Source organism: Podarcis gaigeae, assembly GCF_964106915.1.
Source record: "Podarcis gaigeae genome assembly, chromosome: 17".
In the NCBI taxonomy this organism is placed as follows: domain Eukaryota; kingdom Metazoa; phylum Chordata; class Lepidosauria; order Squamata; family Lacertidae; genus Podarcis; species Podarcis gaigeae.
In genome coordinates this window covers 4,461,949-4,475,883 of record NC_139694.1, presented here as the reverse complement: position 1 = coordinate 4,475,883, position 13,935 = coordinate 4,461,949, and the positions used below count along the sequence as shown (strand labels likewise).

General features: G+C 43.4%; 1 protein-coding gene across 1 annotated transcript; it reads right to left on the bottom strand.

Moving 5' to 3' along the window:
• Positions 1-5,493: 5,493 nt before the first annotated feature.
• LOC310835148 (purpurin) lies at positions 5,494-13,452 on the bottom strand. Its single transcript, XM_083719937.1, has 6 exons — positions 13,363-13,452; positions 11,672-11,792; positions 10,416-10,552; positions 8,766-8,878; positions 7,214-7,426; positions 5,494-5,717 (listed from the first exon to the last, which is right to left on the bottom strand). Exons 2-6 carry the CDS (start codon positions 11,789-11,791, stop codon positions 5,707-5,709), a joined length of 594 nt encoding a protein of 197 aa, XP_083576063.1. The 5' UTR covers position 11,792; positions 13,363-13,452; the 3' UTR covers positions 5,494-5,706.
• Positions 13,453-13,935: the final 483 nt, after the last annotated feature.

Genomic DNA, 13,935 nt, shown 5'->3' with positions numbered 1-13,935 from the left:
AAAATATTGGTAAATAAAAGGTTAGGCCAAGAATTTATATCTTCGGACTTAGTTAAGAAGAGAGGAGTGGTGATATATGCAAAGGAGAGCCTCTCACCAAAATTTTTATTTAAAGATGAACATGGAAGAATTTTGGCAATTGAAATACAGCACCAAGGAGAGAAAATTTTGATATTAGGAATCTACGCTCCAAATGAAGGGAAATCAGAATTCTACAAGAAGTTGCATGAGATTATGCTGGATTATCTGGACTATGATAACATCATTATGATGGGAGATATGAATGGGATCGTTTCTACAAACATGGATAGGTCACAAAGCCAAAAGGTTACTAAAGAAGGCAGACTACCAAAGACCTTTTTTGAAATGACAGACAACATGGACTGGATTGATATATGGAGGACAAAGAACCCCTTAGGGAAAGAAGGAACATTTTTCTCTGAAGCCCAACTGACTTGGACAAGAATTGACCAAATATGGATTTCTAGAGGTCTGGCTCCTAAGGTGAAGAAAGTGGAAATCTGCCCAAAGACCTGCTCCGATCATAACGCGTTGAAAATGGACATGACATTATTACCAACCGGCTCCTTTAGATGGAAGATGAATGACAACTTGTTTAGAGATCAGGAGATTATCAAGAAGGCCGAAAAAACAATAAAGGACTATTTTGAGATAAATTTGAACACTGCTGTGGAAAAAAGAACAATCTGGGACGCAAGCAAAGCTGTGATGAGAGGGTTCTTGATACAACAGAACGCCATAAAGAAAAGACTACAAAATGAGAAAAAGGACAAGATTTTGGGGAAAATTAAAGAGTTAGAGAAGAAACTAAGAGTAAACCCGAAGTCACAGCCGATTTTGAGAGAAATTAAACTTCATCAGGCACAATATTCCAAACTGATAAATCAGGAAATAGAATGGAAGATTAAATCAATGAAACAAAAAACATTTGAATCGGCTAATAAATGTGGGAAACTGCTGGCTTGGCAGTTGAAGAAGAGACAAAAGCTGAACATAGTAACAAATTTGGAAATAGAAGGAAGGAATATTCAGAACCCGGTGGAAATTAGAAAATGTTTCCAGAAATATTTTAAGAAATTATACACTCAAGGGCCACAAAAGGAGGAAGAGATTGCAAAATTTTTGGAGAAAAATGGACTTAAAAAACTATCACAAGAAAATAGATCACTCCTGAATAGTAAAATAACACGACTAGAGATAGAACAGGCCATTCAGAATATGAAGTTGGGCAAGTCTCCAGGGCCAGATGGCTTGACCTCCAAGTACTATAAGACATTAAGTGACTATTTGATTCAACCACTGATGGAGGTCAGCAATGAAATTATGGAGGGAAAGAAGGCGCCTGAATCGTGGAAGGAAGCTTTCATCACATTGATACCAAAATCAGAAACTGAAAAGACACAACTTAAGAACTACCGTCCCATTTCCCTTTTAAATGTGGATTACAAAATATTTGCTGACGTTTTGGCAGGAAGACTCAAAAGAGTTTTAAATGAGATAATTCATAAAGACCAGGCAGGCTTTCTCCCAGGAAGACATTTATTTGCTAATACAAGGAACATTATTGACATTTTGGAACTTTTGCAAACAAATATTAACACTAAAGCAGTTCTAATTTTTATAGACGCGGAGAAGGCCTTCGATAACATTTCTTGGAAATTTATGAAGGGGAATTTAAAAGAAATGGGAGTGGGGCGGGGTTTTGAAAATGGGATTGACGCGATTTATTCAGAACAAAAGGCAAAACTGATAGTCAACAATGTGGTTACAGAAGAGTTTAAGATTGAAAAAGGGACACGACAAGGCTGCCCGATTTCCCCCTTGCTGTTTATTTCTGTCCTGGAGGTGCTCTTGAACTTGATTAGAGGGGACCGGTTGGTGCAAGGGATTCAGATCGGAGTGAAACAATATAAACTTAAAGCTTTTGCAGATGACCTTGTTTTGACATTGCAAGAGCCAGAATCTAGTACAAAAAGAGTGTTACAATTGATTCAGGATTTTGGTCAGGTAGCGGGCTTTAAACTAAACAAACAGAAAACTAAGGTGTTGGGAAAAAACTTGACAGATGCAGAGTCAGAACGGTTTCAGAGAGAAACAGAACTAACTGTGGTTAAAAAAGTAAAGTACCTAGGGGTAAACATAACAGCAAAAAATCTGAGTCTATTTAAGGATAATTATGAAAAATGTTGGTCTGAAATTAAGAGAGACTTGGACAGTTGGTCAAAATTGAAGCTTTCTTTGTTAGGCCGAATTGCTGCTATTAAGATGAATGTATTGCCTAAGATGTTGTTTTTGTTTCAAACATTGCAAATTGTGGATAAGACGGAGTGCTTCAGGAAGTGGCAGAGAGATATTTCTAAATTTGTCTGGCAGGGCAAAAAGCCCAGAATTAAGTTTAAGATATTAACTGATGCGAAAGAAAGAGGGGGCTTTGCCCTGCCAGACTTAAGGTTGTACTACGAAGCCGCAGCTTTCTGCTGGCTAAAAGACTGGCTACTTCTAGAGGACACTGATGTGTTAGATTTAGAAGGTTTTAACAATGCATTTGGTTGGCATGCATACTTATGGTATGACAAAGTTAAGATCAATAAGGCCTTTAAGAACCATATTGTCAGGAAAGCAGTGTTTAATGTCTGGACAAAATACAAAGACCTATTGGAAAATAAAACTCCAAGATGGCTATCACCTCTGGAGGCTAAGGCCCGAAAAAGACCCAATATGGAGGCCAAATGGCCGAAATATTGGGAAATAATAGAGAAAGAGGGCAACAATTGGAAATTGCAGAGTTTGGAAAAAATGAAAGACAAAGTGCGAGACTGGTTACATTACGCTCAGATTCAAGAAATTTTTAAAAAGGATAAAAAGCTAGGATTCCAGGTGGAGAAATCGAAGTTGGAAACAGAATTGTTAGAACCTAAGACTAAAGTACTTTCAAGAATGTATAACTTGCTGTTGAAATGGAATACACAAGATGAAATGGTTAAGTCGGCCATGATAAAGTGGGCACAGGATATTGGGCATAATATTATGTTTGAGGATTGGGAAAGGTTGTGGACCACGGGGATGAACTTCACGGCATGTAATGCTCTGAAGGAAAATGTAATGAAAATGATATATAGGTGGTACATGACCCCAGTTAAACTAGCCAAAATATGCCATGTGCCAGACAACAAATGTTGGAAATGTAAGGAAAATGAAGGAACATTCTTTCACCTCTGGTGGACTTGTCCCAGGGTGAAGGTCTTCTGGGAAATGATATATAATGAGCTGAAAAAGGTATTTAAGTATACCTTCCTTAAGAAACCAGAGGCCTTCCTCCTGGGCATTGTCGGCCAGATGGTGCCAAAGAAGGATCGAACATTCTTTTTGTACGCAACAGCAGCAGCAAGGATACTTATTGCCAAGAAGTGGAAAACTCAAGATTTACCCACTCTGGAAGAATGGCAGATGCAGCTGATGGACTATATGCAACTGGCTGAGATGACTGGCAGAATTCGAGACCTGGGAGAAGAGAGGGTTGAAGAAGATTGGAGGAAATTTAAGACTTATTTACAAAAATATTGTGATTTGGTGGAAAGTTAAGTAGGATGTTTGATCATAAATAATTGGCCACCACAAAATCGGATCGAAATGGGATGTAAAGTGAGATTAAGAGAAATTAATTTACAGAGGATTATATTTAAATAAGTGGTTATAAAATTTGCAAACTAGATGATAAATTGCTGGGAAAAATTTATGATGATGAAAATGGCAGCGGGAGATGTGAGGAAGTCCAAAGAAGTCATGAAAACTCTGTTGAGATAAAAGAAAGGTTGTTTATCTTTGTACTTTATTTTGTAAAAACTCCTAATAAAAATTTATTAAAAAAAAAAAAAATGAATTGTTTTAGTTTCTTAGCATTCTTGAGCAACGCTGGGCACTTTCCACTAGATTTAAGTAAATAATACATTGCATCTCTTTGACAAGGGAGTGTGTCCACGACAGTTGCTGATATAGGTGCTCCCCCCACATTGATGGGGCAGCGTACCTGTGCCATTTTGTGGTCTTTTAGATGCGGCAGCCTTTTTGTAACTGGTATCCACAGCACTTTTTCAAAATTCAAAGTACCCAATGCCCAGCCCCCCAAAAGTTGATGACTTGTTTTTGAGCTTAAAAAACTAAATAAAAGGAGGGCTTTCAATCTCATTGTGTTTGGTAGACTGAAACAGTTTGGTCCAGCTCTTGGAGCCACCTCTGAAACGTAAGAGCCAGGGCCAATAATTTGCCTCCCAGGAGTGTCTGCTCTCATTCTCAGGATCAGCTGAAAAAAATGAAGGACGCGCGCACACACACACACACACACACACACACTGCCTCCAGTCTTTACACAGTCTCTCATACTACTAGTTAGTGCTCAGGATCCTTACAAATACTAGGCCTAGTACGTGACTGAGGCAGGAGAGCTGCAGTATTTCTGCATACAGAATGTATTTTATTATTGGAGGGGAGGATGAGGACCATGACCAAGTCATTATTTGTGTAAATGTGTGCACATGACATCACCTTGCCAACAAAGGTCCCTATAGTAAAAGCTATGGTTTTCCCAGTAGTGATGTATGGAAGTGAGAGCTGGACTATAAAGAAGGCTGATCGCCGAAGAATGGATGCTTTTGAATTCTGGTGCTGGAGGAGACTCTTGAGAGTCCCATGGACTGCAAGAAGATCAAACCTCTCCATTCTGAAGGAAATCAGCCCAGAGTGCTCACTGGAAGGACAGATCCTGAAGCAAAGGCTCCAGTACTTTGGCCACCTCATGAGAAGAGAAGACTCCCTGGAAAAGACCCTGATGTTGGGAAAGATGGAGGGCACAAGGAGAAGGGGACGGCAGAGGACGAGATGGTTGGACAGTGTTCTCGAAGCTACAGACATGAGTCTGACCAAACTGCGGGAGGCAGTGGAAGACAGGAGTGCCTGGCGTGCTCTGGTCCATGGGGTCACGAAGAGTCGGACACGACTAAATGACTAAACAACAACAACAAGTGCACATGAATGGATGTGGCTGTCTTATGTTCAGAAAGGCTTACATCTGAGTAAGTCTGCACAGGATTGCACTATACTTTATTCCCCTGCCCTCTCTTGACCAATGGTCTCTGGCTCTCTCTGTCTGACAGACGCACTCTTTTAGGCCTCAAACATTACTTTAGCTCTCGCTTCATTTGTTACTTTGCTCCTCCTGCTCCCCCAACATGAGAACAGCTTTGGCACTTACTACTTATGTGGTAAGTGGATCCCATTGACCTGGACCACTTTACACACAAAACTGGCAGCTGAAACTTGAAATTACCTGGTGCTGCATGGTGCCATGACATAGGACTTTTGTTTCTTTGTGTGGGGTTGTGTGTGACAAAGACGAAAGCCACAACATTCCTGAATTGCCCACAAATGTCTCCAACCCCACACATTTGCCCATGTGAACATAGCGTGAGGAAGCAGTTTAAAAGATTACTTAAAAACATTTATTGACAAACATTAACACAGTTCTTTTGAGTTCAGACAAGCGAGGTGTGTGGCACCCAAGTGCCGTAAAATAAAAACAACAAGCCAACACTTAGATGTGTTTGAGGAAAAGCTCTAATCCAAACACTACATGGACGACTTCAAGACGCAGAGATCAGGCCTCTGCTCCAACTCTGAAGGAGTGTCAATTTAACAGGCCCCTGTGGAGACAAGCAAGAACAGCACACATTAGATGTTGCATTGCCATAAACACGATGCAAACTAGAACATTTTGCATTGTTACATATTTCAATGTATGGTTGAGCTCCAGTTGTTTTGTTTATTAACTGCCTCAGAAACCTCCATGCAGAAACCACTCACACATATACACACAAGTGCAATGGTGGAACACATGCTTTCAACACACACCAAACATCCAAGCAAAGCTGCTTTGAGAGAGAACAATTGTAAGTGAAGGGAGGGAGTGCGTAACTTTTCCCTAATAACTCTTTTCCTGCTGCAAGCGGCAAGTGGAAGCGAGTGGGAGAACACTTGCCTAGAGGTCCCCTTAATCTTGAAGCTGGTCTGGCTTCTCAACTTCTACATGTGTAAAAATACTATGTTTAAGTTTAGAGCTTGTCTCTGAGATTTTGCTTTGAAGCCTCTCATCACTACGTAGCAAAGACTGAATTGAAATTCTGGTTTCAAAACTGCCACCTCCCAGCTATGGATCAAACTCAAAGTGGAGAAGTTCCAGGACAAGCTATACAGACCATGCACTGGAGAAAAACTGAGGTGCAAGCAGCAAGAGCTTTAGAAGGCCTTTGTGCAGAAGGGCTGGCCTTTGGGGTCACTTGACTGACCACTCAGGCAGGCTAGTGTTGCAGCCTAGATGCTGCCCCCAAAACTCCTGAGGTAGCCATGTGTCCTACTGGACAGAGGGGCAGTCCTAGTCCGAGTTAAAGGTTTGAAAAACCCCGAGAAGGGAGGAGGGGACTGGAAGTGACCCATCAACTGAGCCTCTGGACAGCACACTCAGCAAGTACACGGGTCCTTGCCTACCATGTTATGATGAGATGCATGTCTATTTAAATTATAGTAATTATTTCAATATATAAAGAAGTTGACGCCAATTCAATGCAGATTTGTGCCTTTGTGATTCATTTCCTCTTTGTTGGCGATGCAAAACACTGAGCAGGCCTTGCCACAGAAACATACTGCTGGCACATACTGGTGCCAGAACATACTGGTGCCCAAGGCAGTCTTCACAAAAGAATTCCCTCTTTTTTATATGCCTTACAGCAGACGTGTCTAACCTGTGGTCCTCCACTTTTACTGGGCTCCAACACCTATCAGTCCCTGCCTACATGGTCAGTGGTCAAAGATGATGGGAGATGCAGTTCAATGGTGTCCAAAGCACCACAGTTTAGCCCAGTTCTTCCTTACTCAGATGTTAAGGAGATATAGAACTACGCAAGTTTTAGAGGACATCTGAAGGCAGCCCAGAGTGGCTGGAGAATTGTTGTCCTGCCAGAGACAACACCCATGAGCTTTTTTGTAGATCAGCCAAGAGGTTATCTGGTTGCATGACCAGATATTCTTGTAGGTTGGCTGTCCACATGACTGTTTCACAGATGGTACAGAACAACCCAAGCAACCTTGAACCTTCCCTCGTTCAAGAAAGGAGCAAAATTGTGTGTGTGGGTTTTAAACATACCTGACTGTAGCACAGGCTGGAACTGGCCAGACATGCAGATTTCTTCCTGCTTCTGGCGCACAATGCGCTGAATGGCTGGGGGGAGACCACGGGGGTTGCGAGAGAAAATCAGGGAGTAGCCGTCATCGCAGGAGCCATCCTCTTTCAGACTGCGGCAGGCATAGGTGATGGCATAGTTGTCGTAGTCTGTGTCAATCACCCAGTAGTTGTCACCTGAAACCAAAACAGTGGTATGTTGTCACCTGAAGCCATACCAAAGTGTTCTGCAGCCAGGGCTGGCTTCAGACATAATTCCCTTCCACCCCAACCCTGAGTGATGGAAGAATGAAAGCGGGCATCTGTGTGCAATACTGATGTTGACTATCCAAGCTTGGCTGCATGTTCTTTGCTACTGCGTAAGTAGCAGCCCTGCCAGTTCAGAACTGTTACGGCTTCCTCCTGGCAGATGGAGAAAGCTACAAAGATTTGAGGTTAAACTCTGTAGGAAAGGAGAATCAGTGGATCAGAGTTCTCCTTTGGTTTTATCTCTGGCTACAATCGCTCTACGAGTCTTCGCTAACACTTGGGAGGTGGAGAAGAAGGGAACGTTAGCTCCCAGAAGAGAAAATAAGGTACAGACCAGACACTTGAGCAGAGCTGGTTGAATTTCTTCCTATTTTAAGAGTGTGTTTCTTAGTGCGTCTGCTCATTGGGAATTTACAAAGCAAAAGCTTCTTTGAGGACTATAGCCAGGGCTTTTTTTCAGCTGGAACTCACCAGAACTCAGTTCCGGCACCTCTCAGGTGGGCTCCATTGCCATTGTAAGAGAACAAGGGAGGTGTTCATGGTGAGTTCTGGCACCTCTTTTTCTAGAAAAATAGCACTGACTATAGTCAAAAGGTGGGATATCAATCTGAGAGGTGGGATACAATTAATGAGTCCTGTCAGCAAATTGGATCTTGTAGAGGGTGTTGAGATAACCCCTGGAACAAACAGCATTGTGGTAGGAGAAGAGGGGGGCAGGTATTCTGTCTGGCAAGCCAAATTGCTTGTGTTGATGGAACAGTCAACTTGCTGCAATGTTGAATTCCTCCCAGTATAAATTTAAAAAGTGGGATACAATACAGTATAAGAAAGAGAGAGCTGAGGCAACATATCCTCTTTGCTCTGGTGAGTTTGAAAGGTATATTGTGGGCTCCTTCCAGGTGACCTGAAGTGCAGGGCTTTTCTAGCTGGAGTACCCAAGATCTGGAAGGGAGATCCACATAGCCCCATTGCAGAGCTCTATTCTTAATGTGTGTTTTAATTGTGTTCTTGATTCCCCCCCCCCATAACTGTTCGTTTTGTTCTTATTACAAGCCACTCTGAATATTTTATATTAAGGTGAGACATATTTCAATAAAGAAAGAAATCTAAGCGGTGAAGGAAGGGCTTCCACACTGCTAAGATCACGTCAAAAGGGGCCACAAGACATACACCTGCCTCATTTGGGATACAGAATGAGGCACAACTCTTTGACATCCCCCTTTTCTCCACATTCTCACCCACGAGCAACAAGGGATATCTTGCTCACCTCCGCTTGACAAATAGCTTGCCAGGCCTTGATAATTCATGAACATTTTTGCTGGAGTGGTGGGGTCAGGCACCGAGTATTGGGCGGCCATGTCAGCGCAGATCACCCAGAACCTGAAACAGGAAGACAGGAAGAGGAAGTCTCGTTAATCGGAGCCAGCTCTAACTTTAGGCAGAGTGAGGCAGCTGCCTCAGGCAGCAGATCCTAGAGAGGTTGTGGGAGCCAAATCAGGTCTGTCAGCTGCTCCCCTTTGTTGGAGGCCAGAGCTGTGTGTGCCTGCAAAGCTACTTTGCTGCCCTCAAGAGTGGTGGTGTGAAAAAGACTCTATGAATTGAAAGTGGAGACGCTATATGTACTTTTCTTTCTTGTTCGTCTGTCTGTTTTTTACACAAGACAATCTTTAATAAAAACTAATTTTTGAAAAGGAGAGTGGTGGTGCACGCTGTCTCATTGCCAGTATTGAAATAGGATTCATCTGCTTCTGAACATGACACCCAGACCAGTATCCTGCTCAGCTCTCATCTGATTCTGCATTGCTATCCTAACCCTACAGGCCTCTTCCTGCCCACCATTCCTGTATCCTACTTTCCTCCATGCGCATTCCAATCCTACTTGCTTGGTCTACTCTTACAACAGAGATGGGGAAATCTATGGATATCCAGATGTTGTTCAACTTCAACTTTCAGTACCCTTAACCCTTGACCATGTTGACTAGGGCTGATCGGAGTTGGGAGTCCAACATCTAGAAGACCACAGATTCCTCCACCCCTGCCTTGCGTAACCACCTTTTGCCTCTCTAATAATCTGAATCCAATTTACCCCATCACCAAAATGCTTTTGACCATATCTCTGGTCTAGTGTATCTCTTCCTGTCTCCCCTCACTGTGTGACTTTTCAGAAGCCGATCTTTCGTTGGCCGTGTAAGGACTTAAATCCTTCCCTTGAGAGGCCCACATCCTGCAATGTGGCCATTCGAGAATCATGTAGACCACATAATGACTTTTCATAGAATCATAGAGTTGGAAGAGACCACCAGGGCCATCGAGTCCAACCCCCTGCCAAGCAGGAAACACCATCAGAGCACTCCTGATATATGGTTGTCAAGCCTCTGCTTAAAGACCTCCAAAGAAGGAGACTCCACCACACTCCTTGGCAGCAAATTCCACTGTCAAACAGCTCTTACTGTCAGGAAGTTCTTCCTAATGTTTAGGTGGAATCTTCTTTCTTGTAGTTTGGTGTTTAGGTGGAATCTTCATTTGGGCCATCGTGCGGCAAAATCAAAGCAAGATTATGAAGCATTGACCTTACAGACTTTCTGATTATGTAGCAAGTCAGATTTGGGTATATGATAACATCTCCAGTCTAACCAGAGGAAGGACAGTGTTTCTTGCACTATCTATGAATGGATGAACATTTTTGCCCTGTTTTGCAGTCCCCCCATACCCAACAACTACTGGAATTGGAGCTTACATTTTGTGGGGGGTGGGGATTATTTTGCAAATACACCTTCCCCCCACTTCGGGGCTCAGCCCTACAACCTAGTAGTTGCTACAACACTTCCCATCTTGATCACAGGAACAGAATACGATGTCATAGGAGCAGGTGACCAGGAATACAAGGAAGCCTACTTGAGGTCACCCTGTGACTTACCCGAAAAGCTTCACTCTGCCTTTGGAAGATGCAATCATAGTGCCGTCCTCCTCAATGGTATATTCAGCTGAGATGTTATCTTGTAGAAACAGGCCTTCTGGGTCTTTCTTGGCCAGCGCATACCATTTACCTGCATACTAAAATGCAAAGGACATTGAAAGTTACCAGGAAGGACAGTGACCACATGGCACCAGGCTAGAGTATTAATTGAAGCTGACTTACAAGGCATTGCCTGAAAGTTCAAAGCAAGCAGACCTCTATAATCCAAATCCAAATTTCAAACAATTAAGCATTGGTTCATGGATAAAGCCTAAATTTGGAGCCCTTCCAAGTAATTAATGTGGCAACATCTGAAGACCAAGGCTCAGTTTATCAGCAGGATCTGCACCACTTGAGGCTGCAGGTGGGAGACATCACTGGCCCTGCCTGTGTGGTCACCTTTCTGCATATGTTACCACCAATGACATTGAAACAGCTCCAGTGCCTTTGCATGCCAGTGGCATGTGTACTAACCCTAACATGACAAGCTGAGGGAAGCATGTTTGGATTGGAAGCAGAGACCAAAGCCCAAAAATTGAGAAACACTCAAGGACAGATAGCAAATTGGAAAGGACGTTTCAGAAACTTAATTGTCATTCCCATCTCATTTATACTGTTGTGAGTTTGCTGTGCGCACGTTAAACTAAGCACCAGACTCTTCTATCCCTGGATCCAGCAAGTGTTAAAAGCTAATCAAACCTTCAAATTCCAGGAAATAGACAGACTAGCCTCCTGGTGAGGTGGAAAGAGATCGAAGGAAGAGGCTCTGTGCAAGACAGCACAGCATATGGGTGGGGCCCCAACCTCAACTCTCAGATAGTGAGGAGGAATAAAGCAAAAGTTTTGAGTTGAAATTTGGCTGCATGTGAGCTAGAAGCTGGAAGCAAAAGCAGCCAGCTGGAAAGCCAGAGAGGCAAAGCACGATGTTTGATGTTTGTCTGGATCCAAGGTTGCGAATATGAGAGAAACAAGACCCTTATGGGGTGTTGATACAGCGAACCCCTCCACCGTGGGCTCAAGTTGTATATATGTGTAAATAAACCATATATCATAAAGACACCACAGTCTCCACAGTGCCTCATTTCCAAAAAGAATGATGAACCGTGGGAATCTTTCCCCGCTTGGAGATTGGGGTGGCTTGCAACAACACCTTTGCAAATGAACTGCATTACACGAGCTCACTGACACCCTTTATGTTAGAAAGTATTCATAGTTACCCTCTTGGGGTCAAAGTCTTCCTTCACAGAGAAAGATTCCACTGCACATGAAGGCTGCGCCGAAGAGTAATCGATAATGGAGATGATCGTCACCAGGAATGTGTACTGAGCGTATTTCATTCTGTGGAGCAACACAGTTTGTTTAGCACTGGTTAGAAACTTGCTCAGGGAGGCACCAAATTTTGGTGTCACACAGGGGTCACTGAAATTTGAGATCCCAAGGTCTGCCACTATTGGCGGTGGGTTCAAGGGTGGAATTGGAGACATCCAAATCCTAGGAAATTCATTTAACTAAGCACACTGGCACACTGTGAGTTCTATCTGCAGTAAGGTCTTATGCCAATAGCAAATTCATTTTCCAAAGTGCCAAAATGGCACCATCCTTTCCTAACAGAGAAGTATAAGCAAGCTCAGGGGAACTTCAGGGATCTCAGAAGTCCAAAAAACTAAGGGGATAACAACACAAATCGCTGCCATCTACAACGAGAGAAGCTAAATTATAGAGACTGACTCATCTGCATTTATTCAGCAGAGATGTATCAAGCAACTGGATAACTGTCTCACAAGTAATGTCTGTTTACTTTATCACCTTACACATCATTTATAGATTGCAAATATTCTGCTGCAAATGTCTCTCATGCTCCCTTCGCTTTGTTGATTTAAGTATGCTTTCCAGTTACTTTCCTTGAAACTTGACATTTCTGAAACCCTTGAAGCCAAGTTTCATGCATGTTTACTCCAAAGAAAGCTCCATTGAGTTAAATGGACCATAGGTTTATTGCCTTGATGTACGTCCTCTCTGCTGGTCAGCAAGTTGTTACTGAGATCTAGTTCTTGCTAAGGTGGTCAACCTGCATCTAGACTGTGCTGTTTCAGTCCGCAGGTGGGGACTTATATAGAAATCGAGTCGGATGGGGGAATCCAGCCAGATGGGCAGGGTATAAATAATAACGTTATCATTATTATTAATGTCCCTGCTTCGTTTTAACGAAACTGAGTTCTAGGCATGCTCTCCCCCCTCTAGCCTCTCACTCTGGATCCCTCCCAAGCAAATGAAGGCTGTGCCAAGGGGGTTGGCTCCACATCTGGGCTTGTCTGGTGCATTGCTCAGCAATGTGCAGGACCCTCCTTGAGTGGGGAGCCAGAGGGGGAGAAAATCCAGCAGGACTGGGACTGTCTGCACAAACACTGTGACTCTCAGCTTCTAATCTTTCCTGGAGGGCCCTCCTTCTCCTGAACACCCTTGATCACTCAAATCTCCTGCTTCTATCAGCTCCCAGCTCATCCCTTCGGCTTACTGCTCTTCAATGTCCCACCACCAGGCTCCAGGCACTAAGGTGTCCTCCTGGGAGGGGGTTGTCTTGGGAGGCAGCCCCCCAGAAGTCTTCTTCATCCAGCAGTCAGAGCCCTTCTTGGAGGGCTCTTGGGCTGGCGGCTCCCAACACTCCCCCTCATCCAGCTGGTCTCTGACAAGGCCTGGCTGTGTATTTTCCATCTGTTCCGCACAGGAAGTTTCCCTAATCCTACAAGGTGATCTGCCTGCAGTAGTCTGCTAAGTGTGTCCATCTCCTTGCCTTGAGCGTTAACAGGCAAGGCAGCTGCCACATGGTAGATGGAATAAGAAGACACCTCAACGAATCAGGAATAAAACGACACAAAATTGCATCTTCTACAGCTATTGAAAGACCTACCTGATGGATTGCTGAGTCTTCTTGAACTTATTCCAAGCAATTTGTTCTTGTTGCTCTGAAGGGGCCTGACTATGGATAGCACTGTGCTGGCTGCCTTTAAATAAGGTGTTTGGAAAGGCACTAATTGGCTCTTTGTCTCCTGGACCTGAGTAAGATGCTTAAAGATGGATAATCCATTATGTAAACAACTTCACTAGTAATCCCCACACTGGACCATCAGCTGTTATCAAACACACATTGCTTTGACTTAATCCAAGAAAGCATCCCAACCGATGAGCCTAAATAGCCAAAGCAGCAGCACCTTTTCCATGTCCAGCCCTCTGTCTCCTCTGAAGCACATGGCCTGCTAAATTAGAAACTTAAGATGCACTGGAACTTTCCTCCAGCGATCTCAAATATAGATATCTAAATAAAGACAACTATATATATCTAGGGGTGCCACCTTTGTTCTGGCAAAATACGGGGCAGTGGGGGGCAAAAAAAAATCAGTTTTGTGCTTCAAAAGCAATCCATTACAATCTATTGCAGTCTAACGGGTTGGACCCTCTGGAATTTGTCACATGCAGAGACATG

Coding starts and splice junctions, on each gene's coding strand:
- LOC310835148 (XM_083719937.1), bottom strand. CDS start 11,791: ATGAAATACGCTCAGTACACATTCCTGGTGACGATCATCTCCATTATC. Junction 10,553..11,671: donor AAGACTTTGACCCCAAGAGG/GTAACTATGAAT, acceptor TTTGCATTTTAG/TATGCAGGTAAATGGTATGC. Junction 7,427..8,765: donor AAGCTATTTGTCAAGCGGAG/GTGAGCAAGATA, acceptor TTTTGGTTTCAG/GTGACAACTACTGGGTGATT.